General features: G+C 40.5%; 1 protein-coding gene across 2 annotated transcripts in view; it reads left to right on the top strand.

Annotated features, from left to right (window-relative positions):
• Plce1 (phospholipase C epsilon 1) overlaps positions 1 to 15,752 on the top strand; it is a 284,305-nt gene that overhangs the window by 227,955 nt on the left and 40,598 nt on the right. For both annotated transcript variants that reach the window (XM_078037879.1, XM_013362156.4), the window contains exons 14-19: positions 2,046 to 2,284; positions 4,132 to 4,193; positions 4,276 to 4,441; positions 7,568 to 7,675; positions 7,970 to 8,086; positions 9,309 to 9,467. In XM_078037879.1, the coding sequence (XP_077894005.1) occupies positions 2,046 to 2,284; positions 4,132 to 4,193; positions 4,276 to 4,441; positions 7,568 to 7,675; positions 7,970 to 8,086; positions 9,309 to 9,467 (851 nt within the window). The remainder of the gene's footprint in view (positions 1 to 2,045; positions 2,285 to 4,131; positions 4,194 to 4,275; positions 4,442 to 7,567; positions 7,676 to 7,969; positions 8,087 to 9,308; positions 9,468 to 15,752) is intronic.

Below are 15,752 nucleotides of genomic sequence, written 5' to 3'. Positions count from 1 at the left end.
CCTGAGGATTTCCCTTTTGAGAAATTTCTGTCTAAAAATCAAGGTCAGAGATCCAGTCACACAAGCTCCCAGCCTTTCGCACATGATGTGCTGTTACCTGGAGTTTGGTGGAACTGAATTATTTCAAGAGATCATTTGGGGCAGGTGCTATTGAAATTTTGGGCAAGGAAATTCATCATTGTTGAGCCCATATGTTCCAGGATATTTAACCAGTAGTGCCCTGCAGTTATTCCAACAACCAAAAACCCCTTCCTGACCATTTCCAAATGTCCACAAGGTGTATAGTGTGTCACAGTTGAGAAACACCTGGTTCTTTCCCACCTATAGGCAGGTGGGTGCTCAATTCCAGGGCAGGAATTGCCTGCCTTTGACTAGAACAGTCTTTGGTGACCACAGCAGAGTCCTCCTATATGAACATCCAAGATGTTTTTTCTACTATGCACACCACAGTGTCTCGTTCTATCCCCCTGGCTACCATCACCATTACCATCACCATTCATGCTATTTTTTATTCACCTGCACATGTTAAGCCTGTCATTTTTTTCCTCTGTTCTTGCTGGAACTATAAATGCAAAGAAGCAAAAGAAAAAACTGTCTTTTTTCATGCAGTTGCTTCAAAATTATTTGTTTATGTTATCCTTAAGCTAAGAGTTTACCTATTGTTCAAAATGTGTATAACTATGGATTAGTCAAGTAACTGCACTTTTTAAAAAGTCATTAGACTTTATTTTGTTTTTTAAGCTTATGAGAAAATGAGCAAAATACAAAGTTCTTATATACCAACCCCATACCCCCACCCCCACCCAGTTTTCCCCTATTAGTAGTACCTTGCATTACATTTGTTATAATCGAGTTAATGTTGATACATTGTTAGTTACTGACATCCATAGTTTATGTTAGGGATCACTTTGTGCTATATAGTCTTTTAGTTTCGACTAATGTATAATGTGTATCCACCATAAGGGTATCCTGCATATTTCACTACCTTGAAAATATTCTCTCTTCTATCTTTTCATCCTCCCTTCAGTCTTCCAAATTCTTGGAAACTATTGATCTTTTTACTCTCTCCATAATTTTGCCCTTTCTAGAATGTTGTATTATTGGAATCATATAGTGTATAGCTTTTCAGACTGGTTTATTTCACTCAGCAGAGTGCATTTAAGTTTTCTCCATGTTTTGTAGCAACTTGATGGCTCATTTCTTTTAAACTGGATAATATTCCATTGTATGGATGTACCACAGTTTGTTTATCCATTAATCTTCTGAAAGATATCTTGGTTGCTTGCAAGTATTAGCAATTATGAACAAAGCTGCTATAAATATTGGTACATAGGTTTGTGTGTGAACATTAGTTTTGAAGTTCTTTGGGTAAATACCTAACAATGCAATTGCTGGATCATATGGTAAGTCCATGTTTAGCTCTATAAGAAACTGCCAGATTATCTTCCAGAATGGTGAAAATTAAAATAACTGGTGTGAATGTATACCAATTAGACCATTAGAACATTGCTGGTAGAGATGTAAAAAGGTACAAACATATATTTTGAAAGGTAGTATGACATTTTCTTGCTAAACTAAACATACTCTTTTTTTACAATGTAGCAATTGTGGCTCCTTGGAAATTTACCCAAAAGAGTTAAAATTTTGTATTCACACAAAAACCTACCTACAATTATTGGTAGTTATAATTTTAAAGCACAGGAAAACCATAATTTTAAGAATACATCTTCAGTCTTTACATAAAGAAAAATGTAGATGTAGTTATTCTCAAAAACTGAACTCTGAATTTGGCCTTCAGTCCCCATTGAAGCTACATTTTATTCTCATAGAATTTCCATATCATCAACCTAGCTCTTATCGATCAATTGATTGATTGGTTGATTTTTTATTCCCTCAACTATGTGAAGCCAGATGTCAACACTGAGCTTGATTAATAAAGAGCTTCTCCAATTCAGTGAGTCTATAGCACCATGATCTGCAAAATGTATTTTGTTCAAGATGCTGGCATGACAAGAGTCCATGTTCTGTGGGTGGCTTTGTTTCAGATTTGTTGACCAGAAACGTCTCAGACTTGGGGTTGTTCATTAAGAGCAAACAGCAGCTTTCAGACAACCAGAGGCAGATATCTGATGCCATCGCTGCTGCAAGCATTGTGACAAATGGCACTGGGATCGAGAGCACATCCCTGGGCATATTTGGGGTTGGCATTCTCCAGCTCAACGACTTCCTGGTGAATTGCCAAGGGGAACACTGCACTTACGATGAGATCCTCAGCATCATCCAGGTTTGTGCTCATTTTGTGTGTGTGCACTTATGTTTAATGCCTCTGACTTCTCTGATAATTTGCTGCTAAACATTTACTCTTTCTATGCTTCTTTCCAAAGTCTTCACATCTGAGACAATTTGAGGTTTTTGTTTGTTTGTTTTTGTTCTTTTGTTTGTTTGTTTTTAAATATCAAGTATACTAATGTTTTATTTAACACATAATTAACATAGACCCCATGCTGTCTATGACTCAGTGACCATTAAAAGGAATCAGTATGGGGCTGCAGATATAGCTCAGTTGGTAGAGTGTTTGCTTAGCATGCACAAGGCCCTGGGTTCAATCCCCAGCACCAAAAATAAATAAATAAATAAAGAGAAGAAAAGAAAAGTCAGTACGTAATTCCTCCTTGTTATTCTAGCATGCACAATAGAATTAGTCTAGGTCTTCAACTTCTTTTCTCATTTAATAAATATGTATTAACACCTACTATGCTAGCTCTGTTTCAGGAGCTGGGAATACAGTAATTAACGAATGAGATCAGAGTTCTGACCCTCAGTGTAGCTTGCATTCTAATGGGTGAGGCAAACAATAAATAAGATACAGTGTAATTTCAGATAACAATGAGTTATGGGGAAAATTCAGCAAAGTAAGGGATGGAGTGATGTGAGAAGCTAAGGAGGAGTAATTAAGCAAAAGCCACTATGGGGAGGTGGCCTTTGGACAGAGCCTAAATGAGTGAGTCATGTGAGATTCTGAAGAAAGAGCATTCCAAACTTACTGAGGCAGGAATGAGCTCTGGGTTTAAGGGGAATGACAAAAAAGCTAGTATTAGGGGAGCTACATAAGCCAGACAGAGAGTGGCAGACATGATTTTAAGTGGGTTTCAGGGGCTGAATCATCTAGGCCTTTTAGGCCATGGGAAGCAGGCTGACTTGACTTCATGTGAAATGGAAAGCCTTTGGAAAGTTTTGAGCGGGAGAGTAACATGATTTATGTTTTCAAGAGGTCGCTCTGACCACTTCAGAGAATAAACTATGCTGAGGGATGGAGGCAGAGACGGGTTAGGAGACTATCCTAGTCGCCCAGGCAAGAAAGAGGTGGTGATGGTTTAGACTAGAGAGCAGCATGAGAGATTGTGGGGATGCTGTGCAGTGTGGCTGCATCACTTTCCTCAGAATTAGCCGTAGTGTGTGATTGGGAATCTGTGGATTAGCTATCCAGCAGTTGGACTTGATCACTAAAAATATGAGAGTGGCTGTGCACAGTGGCACACACTTGTAATCCCATTGACTTGGGAGGCTGAGGAAGAAGGATGGCCTCACCAATTTAGCAAGACCCTGTCTCAAAAAGCAAAAAGGACTAGGGTGTAGCTCAGTAGTAAAGTGCCCTGAATTCAATTCCCAGTACCAAAAAAAAAAAAAAAAAAAGGCAAGAATATTATTATGTCGTTGAGTGCCCACTGTATTTTTAGATCAGATGCTGTACTAAGTGCCCTATGAAAATTATCTCCTTTCACCTCCCACCTACTCAATGGTAACTGCTATTATTATCCCCATTTTCACCTGGATAAACTGATATGCTTTGTTTTCATATAAATCAGCCTTATTCTTTTCTCTTGCTCCCCTTTTTTTCTCTTAAATAAATATGCTTAGTATAATAAACTCACATATAATAAATATTTTCTTTTGGACTAAAAACTACATCTTACTGGTACATTACTAAATTAGTTCAAATATTTGGTTTAGATATTTCCTGATGAAAAAAGAACAGGTTTAAAAAATCATGTGGTGGTTTCCCCCCCCCCCCCCGCTTAGTTTCCTTTACCTAAATAACAATTCTTTTTTTTTTTTTTGTATCCCATGCAGAAGTTTGAGCCTAGCGTCAACATGTGTCATCAGGGCCTAATGTCATTTGAAGGATTTGCAAGGTAACTTTTAAAAGATCTTTTGCCCATCATTTAAGAATGTCAGTTGCTCTCATGCAGTCTTAAGAAAGTGTGTTTCATCTAGGTTTCTGATGGATAAAGATAATTTTGCCTCGAAAAATGATGAGTCACAGGAGAACTTAAAAGAATTGCAACTACCCCTCTCCTACTATTACATTGAATCTTCACACAATACCTACCTCACGGGCCATCAGCTCAAAGGAGAATCCTCAGTAGAACTCTACAGCCAGGTACCGAGAAGGCCACTTGCAATGTGGTTTCCATTAAACCTTATTATTTATATAACCCCCAAGGTCACGAAAACCTGACCTCCGATTCCTTTAAAGAGCTTATAAACTAGGACATGTGAAACGTAAGGAGCCATGATGTGTGGGAAAACTGCCTATACATACAGCAGTTGTTTTCTTTACTTCTTTTTGTTTTGTTTTGTTTTCTCCCTCTATCTATACTTAACCCTTATTCTAGGCAAAAAAAAAAAAAGTATTTGTTTGAGACTCCTAGCTTTTAGATCCAAGCCTGACCTACTCCTACTAAAATTAGATTTTCCCATGGGAAAACAATCTAATCGTTTCACTAAATGCTAAATAAATCAATATATTGTAGTGGTAAAACGTAGTAGAAAATGCAACTTTCTTACAGAGCTAATCCCAAAATATTGTTTGTTTTGCTTTGCAATTTGTTAGATAATCAATCTGTCCCTATGGTAACCAACTTGAGGGAAAAAAAAAATTGCACAGACGGGAGGCACTGTCCCTCTGAATTCCTGGGAATGCTCTGTGAAAAAGTGGGCTGTCTGGACTGGGAAAAGCACATCCTTTTGACCTACACATCCAGTTCTCAATGGTCTGCATGTCCGTCGCCTGTTATATTGTCTTCAACTTCCTCTTTCAAGCTGCCTGTTTTTTGAATGCCCACAAGAAGTTAATCAGAAGAGAGCTAGGCTGGGTCCAGGGAATATAAGTGTGTGGTTGTGTACCTACAGGCCCACATTTGAGAATCATATCAGTATTATTTACACAACCCCAGCAGCAATGGGATTCCTTTGTTCTCTGGATTAGTCCAGATATTCCTCACAGCAAGAGGAACACTTTTGTCCCAAAGATGATCTAGCATGAAATATGCATTTTTAACTGTTTTCTAAGAGACCTTTATTGTGAAATGAAGATTCAGTGTCCTTGGGGTAGTGATTTTCAAAATAGGAGGCTGTTAAGGGGCCTCAGCTGCTGACAATGAGATGAGCGAGCCACAGGGTAGGAAGGGTGGGAGTCCTGGATACCCTGCCCCACTCCTTGAAGTGCTTCCCTTCTATGGGTTTTCTATGTTGGCCTTTCATTTGCACAGAGAATTCCAAATCAAAAGAAATTTGAAATCTGTTGTTCTATGGGAAATTTAAACGAATATATATTCATTTAAATGTATATATATATACATACACACAGATGGGATATGATACATATGTGTGTGTGTATATATACATATACACACACACAAATGGGGTATATGTGTACCTATATATACATATATCTCATTTGTATATCCATGTGTCTCATTTGTATATCCATATGTTGATACACATATGTAATATACATGCATGTGTACATATACACATATATAAGTACATACATACATACATATCTTTGCATGTCTACATATTTGTGAGTGTGTGTGTTTTCCTCCCAGGAAAATAAGCAAGTGTCAATGCCTTAGCTTTATTCCTACTTTATTTTTTGACTTCAGTTTTCAAACTCCTTAACATTATACCCAAGTTGAAATTATCACAGCTTTTGAATAAGGCACAAGAACCCTCCAAATATACTCATAGATGTGATTAGACTGGTGTCAGATCCCTTTCACTCTGTTTCTAATGGTTCTCCACTCTCCCTCAGTCCTCCTAGGACTTCCTCTCATTTCTCTATGGAGCAGATAAAAAGTGAGAATAAGCCCTGTTCTTCTTACCTGGAATTCCCAACCCTGGTCTTCTAGTTATACATGGAGGTCTTAAGGTCATGCAGCCTTTGATAAAGACAGTCTTTTCATGCTGAAAACCCATCTAATCTGTTGCTAGTTGCTGGGCATTCTTCCCAACCTAGCAGTCTTTTCCAGGGATGAAGCATCCTTGTGTCCTACCTGCCATATTTCAATCTTCAGCCCAAGACAATGTACTTATATATACTCTAGCTGTTGCCAGGAGATGTTTTATGGGAAGAACCTAGCAAGTATCCCACATAAAAAATATTAAAATAAAAAGCATTCCACTATCTGAACTTTGTTGCAGAAGCCTTTTGTGGCCACTAAACCCTAATAATGGATTTCTGTCACATGGAAATAGTTATGTGAATTCTCAAATAAGTAGGTCCATTCATAGATATATCAGCCTCTTGGTTTCTATTACCTTTCCATCAGGTGATAATTGTTTAAGGTATTCTACAGGTAGAGTCACGAAGGAAGATGAGGAGGTTGCTTCAAACAGATAATACCAAGCTCAAACCCAATCAAGCACATGTGTTTGGAACCCTGTTTATAGTTTTAGATCCAGGACAGCCAATGGGTATCACCTGATCTGATTCATTAGTGGTGTTTCCTGCAGTACTTTGCTGAAGAGTTTGTGAGCCTAGGGGCAAGTGGGTTGAATACTTTTTCATATTTTTTATTGGTGCATTATTGCCATGTATAATTGTGGAATTTTTGTTACATATTCATACATAAGTGTGCCAAAATCAATAACTGGTATCTGCTATGCATGTGGAAGAGAGGAATTTATTTCTTCTCCAGATGTGTTGCCTATCTTTGGGTTTAGATAGGCAAATTCTTGATAATTCCTTTCTTATATTCTTCTGACTACATTTTCATAGCAAAGAAGTTTCAACATTGCTAAATTTGAGTATTAATGGAGGATATTTCATACAGATTGGCTTCATGTAAATCTTTAGTCCGCTCAGTAAGGAATTGGTGGTTTTAATTCTCCCAGGCTGTGGCATCAGCACCTTTACCTCCATTGAAATCTAACCATATAGAGCTCTTGCTGGGCTCTCTAATTTCAAGATGTGCTGTTTCAAGGAATCAAAGGTGCAAAAGGCAGAGAAAGAAAGAAAGAAAAAGCTTATATGTTTTTGCTCTCAAATTGATCTTTGAGTAATATTCAGCTCTGGTAAATGCTCTTAATCTGTTCTCTCCATTCCCTAACCCAGATTAATTGGGGACTTTGTCCAAGGTGCAATAATTATTTTAGATTTTATACCCTTCTGTTTTATCCCTGAGTGCAAACACTGACTGATGTGTAAACTGTATGCTAGGTTCAATTTGAAGCTTTATCTCCAGGTGCTCATCTGGGGTGGATTCATTCATTACTCACACAGGTCCTCTTGCAAGGCTGTAGGAGCATAGAGCTGGACTGCTGGGATGGAGATGATGGGATGCCCATTATTTATCATGGACATACACTGACAACCAAGATTCCTTTCAAGGTAATGCTTCAGCACTTCCTTCAAGTAAAATCATGAAGAAATATTACCTTCATCTGTCTTTCAAGTTAGCCATCTTACCAAATTACATTTTAGATCAAGGATTCTCACGCTGGATCTGAATGAATATTTCTCAAAAATGTTTGCAATATTGTGTAGAGTGTGCACATGTTCATCTTCCTGGAATTTGATCTAGAACTCCTATTGATTCTTATTTCTAGCTATGATGTAATACGTTGTTTTCTGACCAACCTAGACAAATAGCTGACTGTTAAGGGACTGTTTTGGCTTTCATAGGATGTGGTTGAGGCCATTGATCGCAGCGCCTTCATCAACTCTGACCTGCCAATCATCATATCCATTGAGAACCACTGTTCATTGCCTCAGCAACGAAAAATGGCAGAAATTTTTAAGGTGAGCTCCCTGCTAGGAGGCAGGATGGTATCCTGGCCTTTGTCTTGCTTGTCTTTGGGCTTTCAATGGGACTGCTGTGGGCCTCACCACAGCTGGACTTTGGCCATGAAACACATTGTACTAGGGGCCCACAGACCTGAGAAATGGAGCTTCCCTAGGAGCTTGGACCTCCTCTTGAATGGCCCCTCTTTTCAGCTATAGTGATATAAACTCTGTTCTCTGGCTTTTTCCAGAAAACCTTGGGAGTTAAAAACAGACCAACTCTTACAACACCTCTAGTAACACAAGTCAGAGATGCCAGGACGTCACCTGTCCGTTATATGTGGAAAAACTGAAACTATTTTAAGTCAAATCTTTTTGTGACCTATACTACAATTCAGGGATCCAAGTTAGCACAGAGCCTAGACTAAGCAGAAATGTTGTATGTTGGCAGACAGCCTTCCTTATAGAAAGGAATTGTAATGCAGACAGATTTAGGAGACATCTTCCATTAGCCTTCCCCTCTCTCCAGTGATAGAAGCATTTGGAAACATGGCTCTTAATGGGAAGGAGGGGCATCAACAGAGTAAAATGTCACCCAATATTAATGCTAACAAAAAATTTGGCCTTTCGTATTGCTTTGGCCTAAGATTTGATTTCCTCCTTTTAAATTAAAAAAAAGTTCTAAGAATACAAATTGCCACATTTTTCTACCCTCACCCCAGTTGATCACTCTGTGTACCCTCCTTCCACCCACCTCCTGGAGAGACATTCTGCTGAAGAGAGCAATGCTCAAAAATCTTTGTGAAAATGGTGTCTGTGGTTCTTTATCCTATGTGGGGGCAAATTTTCCCTATTACCTTCCGTCTTTGCCCTCACTTCTCGTCCCCTCCAAGGTTCATATACCTTTGACTTCTTATCCTCATTGGGAACAGACCACATTCTACCACAGCCTCCAGCTGAATCTGTTTTCTTCTTTAACACATCAGACCCCGGAACCTTTCCCTGAATCTTAGAGCTGGCCCCAGCTGCACAGTGACCTAGATCTCGCCCTGTCCTAAACACCTCCCTTCCTTCAGTAAGACACTGTGGAGGGAAAATAAACAACTCCTTTCCTCCTTCCTCTTCCGGGGATTTTTAAAACAATTTGGCCAGGCTGAATTATCTAGTACATTTAGGAAATCTAGACATATTTAGCCAGTGGAGACCAAAGACCTGGTGTGTTTTCCTTTGTTCCTTTTAGACTGTGTTTGGAGAAAAGCTGGTGGCTAAATTCTTATTTGAGACTGATTTCTCAGATGATCCAATGCTTCCCTCACCCGACCAACTTAGGAGGAAAGTACTTCTTAAAAACAAGAAGCTAAAGGCCCATCAGACGCCCGTGGACATCTTAAAGCAAAAGGTACCCTCTTAAGCAGGATATGAATGTGCTGTATGCTCAGAACAAAGAAATTGTCATTTGAACCTTCCTGAGGACCTGCTGGGTAATCAGTTTTTGAACACTGAGTTCCCTTAAATGTTGTATTTGCTTTTTGCCTTTCCATTTCCAATAAATTCTCTCATCCCACTCACTTACCTGAAATTTTTCTTGTGGAATTGTTCCCACATAGAATGTAACACTGTGCTTTAATTTATTCTGAGTGGGTTCAAAGCTGTCAGTCCCAGGCATTGCCATAGTCCCTGTTTAGAGAGAGCCCTCTTTAGGGAGAGCTCTGGGGCTTGGGGTCTGTAGTGGAAGCCTCACAGCCCTGTGATCCCAGTGTATCATGGTGGCATGTTGACTTCTACTCCTGCCTCACCCACAGAGATCTGGGCCAAAGTCCCACACCCCAGCCTGTGGATCTGTGTAGAAGTTCAAGTTCAGGACACTGGATTCATAAGCCAGGCTGCACCCATTTGTCCCTCAGAGTAACAACTGCCAAAAAGTACTTGTCCTGTTTGAGAGGGCGCTGTTGGCCCTAAAACATTACTTTTGAAACTTACAGCAACCAAGAGTTGCCGTGTGAATCAGCCCCACACAAGAGCCGGACTGTTATAACCCAGGAGGCAGGACATTCAGAGCCCAAACTAGAGTGTAGCCTAAAGTTTTGATTTTTCTCTATGTCACCACCTCCAAGTCTCCCAGCCCAATTCCAGTCCTGCTTTGGTGGTTTCCAGAAAACAGAGAATTCAGTGACAGTGAATTTGGAATCTTCTCCTCATTCATTAATACAAAATGTCAAGTCAAAGGGAGTCAAGTGTCTAGTCGGATTTAGTTAAATAGTCACCTTGGTATGATTATCAACCCTTCTCAAAGCCTTAATCTGTAGACCTTACAAACAAGGTCTGAGTTTAAAGCCTGAATGATACGCAACATGATATTGCAGGAAGAAAATACTAAGTGGTAAGGTAAAATACAAGGTTCTAGTCACTGTGTCACAAATCAGCCATGTGACCATGGGCCAGTTAATCTTTCTGTGCCTCAATTTCTTCATCTGTAAAATGGGAATCTTATGGTAACTGGCCTTAAAGAACCCTTCTAGCACTAAATTCCCATAGAATCTCTCCCAAGGTGAACTGTAAGACCCCTGTCAGAATTGGAGACCATTTTTTGAGCATCTTATTATCCCATGTTTCAGTCTCCATTTCCAAGGTTTTTTTTTTTTTACCATTCTGAAACATTAGTGCTTTTCTGAGTGGTCCCTGGAACATCCTGTTACTCGCTGTCCTAATAAACCCCAAGGAGCTCCCAGATTGTTCCACTTACCCACTGAGAGTCCAGGTAGCCTAAAGTCCAGGCTGAGCGGGAGATTTGTGTTATATTACCTCCTGACCTCAAGAAACCCTTATTGTTTTAGATGGCTTCACAGTGGGAAAGGAAAAAGTGAAGCCAGAGGAAGCATCATCTTTAAACCTACCCCTCGGAGCTGGCACATGACTGTAGTTCCAGTGGCTCAGGAGGCTGAGGCAGGAGGATTATAAGTTCAAAACTGGCCTCAGCAACTTAGTGAGACCCTAAGCTACTTAGCAATACCCTGACTCAAAATGAAAAATAAGGTCTGGGGTTGTGGCTCAGTGGTACAGCGCTTGTGTAGCATGTGGGAGGTACTGGGTTAGATTCTCAGCACCACATATAAGTAAGTAAAATAAAGGTCTATTGACAACTTAAAAAATTTTAAATAAAAAATAAAAAGGGCAGGGGATATAGCTCAGTGATTAAGTACCCCCAGGTCTATCCTCGAGTAACACCACCCACCTCCCAAAAAAACCCCACACTCCTGGGCACAAAAGTGAATGTGTCCAGAAAGAGCCTCAACCAATCCATCCTAACAGATCACTACTGATCAGGTCTTCCCTAACTGGAGTGACTTAAAATTATCTTGGATCCTCTGGGCCTGTGGCCTTCAAACTTTTTTGCTTAAGTATCATGTGTTACAAACTATGTATTTCTCTCAATAATTTTTCTTTCCTTTCGTGTGCTTTTATGATATTACATATTTTGTCACAAGTTTAAACAGTTACAAAACATTTATGTCTTAACATTATTTATCATATACACACATATTTTTACATATATACTTTTACAAATATGATACACAAAATAGTTCTCATGGTTAAATCAATGGATCTTATCAGACAGATTTATTTTCTGTCAGAAAAAAAATCTGAATTTGTTTTTAAATTCAAATACGCATTGTAATATCATCCCCCTGATGACCATCTTGACCTTGAATTTTGATTCTGAGAAGAGAACAGGAAGGGAAGGAGGGTACAAGGGAGGAATGCGGAGTCTTAATCATGTTCATTGCCCTGATGAAATAAGGTCCTCCCAATCCTCTGGCATCTCAGAACTTGGAGTGCTACATTCTCCCTTTTGTTTCACCTCGGGCTATTTACACTGCGATAGTTGTGGGGTGAGAGTTCAGCCTCTCTCATGTAAGACAGGAAAAGATCAGTAGTGAAAAAGAGAGGTGGGAAGAGAGAAGTAGTCAACTATCTGCTTATTTTGTTGCAAGACATTTTTTTTTTTTTAGAGGATTGAACCCAGGTGCATTTTAATACTGAGCCACACCTTCAGTCCTTATTTTATTTCAGGACACGGTCTCACTAAGTTACTGAAACTGACCTTGAACTTGCCATCCTCCCACCTCAGACTCTGGAGTTGCAGACATTACAGGCATGCACCCCTGCACCTAGTTAGGCAGTCCTATTTTTACAAGAGTATATATATATACACACACACACAGAAACTTACTCCTTTAAAAATATCTGGACTCGCATATCCCTAGAAGTCTTGGTGTGCTCTAGAAGTGCACATTTCCCAACCAAAGTCCACATACAACCCTAGACCAAAAGTTACACAATCAGTCACCTTCTGGTGCCCAAGCAGGAAATATGAGTGTGAGGAGCCAGCTGAATATGTAACTACTGGAGGTGGTGAGGCAAGTCTCCCAAAATGAACAGCTCTAATTCAACTGATTTTCAAGTCTTTTTGAGCTGAGGGTGTAGAGCAATTGTAGAACACTTGCTTAGCCCATGTGAAGCCCTGGGTTCAATTTTCAGCACTACATAAATAAGTAAATGCATTTTAAATGCTGTACCCTCTGGACATGATAGTGTGAGCCAGTGGTCCCAGTTCCTTGGGATGCTGAGGCAGGAGGATCCCTTGAGTTAGGGCCAGCCTAGCAACAGAGTGAAATCCTTTCTCTTAAAAAATAAGAAGAAAACAAGTTGCTGCACCAGAGTCTGGTCTGGAGGGGAAGTTGGCCCAAGAACCACCAGTTTGAGACCTCCAACAGGGGCACTTTCATCCAGCCCTGCACTCTCAAAACTGCTGCAGGAGACTTGGCATTTGGTTGGGTTCCAGACCCTACAAGACCTGCACCAAAAAGCCTGGTTATAAAATCACTGAAGTAAAATGTTGGCGTATGTACTCAACCACCCTTCCTCCCAAGCGCCACCTAGCAGTAGGTGCTGTTTCTTTCTTAGCACCATTCCCCCAGGCTATTCTCTGGAGACTGCAGCCTGGAGAACAGGTGGAGCTGCCCTGGCTGTGTGAGACATTCAGGCCACTGTCTTCCAGATGTATTTGGATGCCCTTGCCTTTCCCATTGTCACACAGTCATTTGCAGCTACCTCAGGCTTCCATCCCACTAATGACAAGTCACGTTGTTATGGAAGTGTTCTTCATGTTGAGCCCAAATCTTCCTTCCTGTTTCTCCTTCTCATTGACCGTACCTCGTCTCCCGGCACCTGTACAGACTAATTTCATATTTAGGAAGCCATCAGGTATTTTCCTACAAACTTTTCTCTTCTCCAAGCTAAATGTCTGTGTCAACTGCTTTATACAGGATGTGGCCACTAAGACTCTTTGAATAAGAATATTTGGGGTATTGTTAAATTTATGGATATTCTTGAATTTACCAATCTTAAAATGGGATTTCCAAAACTAAGTCAGTACTCACGATGGGAGTCTGATGGCATGAGAACAGTGACCTCCCTTATTCTGAATTTTAAACCACAGTTTCTACAACCTTAAACTATTCTTGATTTTTAAATTCTTCATTGCACACGGTGTTCATATTGAGTTTGTACAAAAGAAAAGCAGTTCCTTCTTTTTCACACAGGCTATTCTTGTGCCTGATACCTCAATATTTCCAGGTTTATAATAAATTTTAACCTCTTGTAGAGGAGAATCTAATATTTACCTCCATAAAATTGGCTATTCCTGCTTTGGTATGTTATTGCAGCCTACAAAGTTCTTTTCAGTTTTGTTTCTGTCATCTGGTGTATTTATTAGCAGATTTCTAAACTGTCTTCATCTCAAATGCCCTTTGGCCCACAACCCCAGGTCCTTCCAAAAGAGCCACCTGAATTCAGAGTGGTTGTTGCTTCTGTCCGATGCTCTCCTCTCTTGCAGCCCAAGTTGCTCCAGATTGTGATTCAGCTTCTTTATTTATAGAATGGAAAACTGAAGCCTGGCCATTTGTGTGACTTTCTCAAAGCCACCCAGTTGTAATGGTAGAGCTAGGACTCAGACTTGGGTCTTCAGACAGGACTTTTCAAAGGTAATACAGACGTCAGGATGCAGTGATAGGACTCACTGAGGCACTTTAAAAAGCAAATTTAAAGGTTCCAAATTTCACCCGCAAAAAATATGAATTTGGAGAAGAAAGCTCAAGCCATCTATTTATTGAAAAATAATTCTTGCCAGACACGATGGTACACGTCTATAATCCCAGCAGCTTGGGAGGCTGAGGCAGGAGGATCACAAGTTCAAAACCAGCCTCAGCAACTTACTGAGGGCCTAAGCAACTTAGTAAGATTCTTGTCTCAAAATAAAAAATAAAAAGGGCTGGGGATGTGGCTCAATGGTTAAGTGCCCCTGGGTCCAATTCCTGGTACCAAAAGAAAAGAAAAAGAATTCTTATCTCTTGGAAGTTTGAGAAACACTACTTACCTGCTGTTTTCTTCAGAGTGAGTTACCTTGTCCAAAAGGCTAAGGCAGTCACTATGCAGGAGACTTTTTCTTGGAAACATGGGTCCACTCTTTCCAAACCCCTCTTTATTTTCTAAGTTCTCACAAACCAACTAATTAGTAATCTATCCTGGAACAGTGTCAGGTGTCACCTTGACATTGCCCACAGTATGATTTCCTCAACTCACCTCTTCCTCACTTTGGAAATGAGATGATGTTATCCCATCCCAATTGTCTAGGGTTCACAGCCACCATGATGATCTCCCAGCAAGTACTGACCAGGATTCCACAGTCACACCCTCAGACCCTTTTTTTCAGTTACCTGGCACGTTGTGAGTCTAGACCAGATGCCATGACCACATCCAGGTGAAGCGGACAGCTCCAGCAAGCTTCTAACCTTTCAATTAGAAGATGTGGGTCATTTCCATGCAAAGAACTCACCCAACAGTGACAATGAATTGACTCCGGGCAGGATTTCTAGATCCCAGCTTCTGCCTCAGGCTGTTCCTGAGGCCTCCTGACCACACCCTACAGAATTCTCTAAGAGTCTTACCAAGTGTCCTACACTCCAGTTCCCTAAATTCAAAAGTTCTTGCTTTATTGATGGCTGGCTCTGTGCCAGATGCTAGAACAGAAAAGAGTGAGACATGGCTCTTGCCTGGCCCCATAGGAGCAGTCTCCTCATCTGAGCCCAAGCTCGAATCCTCTAACCTATATCTGAGCTGTTTTTATGCAAGGATTCGGTCTTTCTTTTTCTGCCTCAGAATAAGTAGGCTATTGCAAAGGAGGAGGGCATCCGCTCTTGGCTAGCTGGTCAGCCACCTCTTCCATGCTTCCTGCCCCCTGGAAGTATTCAAGCATTTCAGGGCCTTGGCTCACAGCTTCCCGACACTGCTGTTTGTAGTCCTTGGATAGCATCCTTCCTCCACATGGTTCTGATACTTTTCTGCAGGAGGGTCTGCTAGGCCCTGTGCATCATCATTCCCACCCAGAACTTGGCCTTAGCCAAGTGCATCAAGTCAGGCCTTTTATCAGTGATACACACTCTTGCTTTTGTGGCTCACTTGTGCCTAGAACAGAATTCCCTAAGGTCTGAAGAGCACTGGTCTTATTAGACACTCTGAGAAAAAGAAAGAAAGGATGAAAGCAAAGGAGGGAAAGAAGGATATAGGGAAAGAGAGGGAGGAAGAAAGTAGATTGATTCTCGGGTTAAATAAGCATGAGAACTGC

This window comes from Ictidomys tridecemlineatus, chromosome 1 (assembly GCF_052094955.1).
Source record: "Ictidomys tridecemlineatus isolate mIctTri1 chromosome 1, mIctTri1.hap1, whole genome shotgun sequence".
Taxonomy (NCBI): Eukaryota; Metazoa; Chordata; class Mammalia; order Rodentia; family Sciuridae; genus Ictidomys; species Ictidomys tridecemlineatus.
Note: the sequence above shows the minus strand (reverse complement) of the source record. Positions and strands in the feature narration are given on the sequence as shown.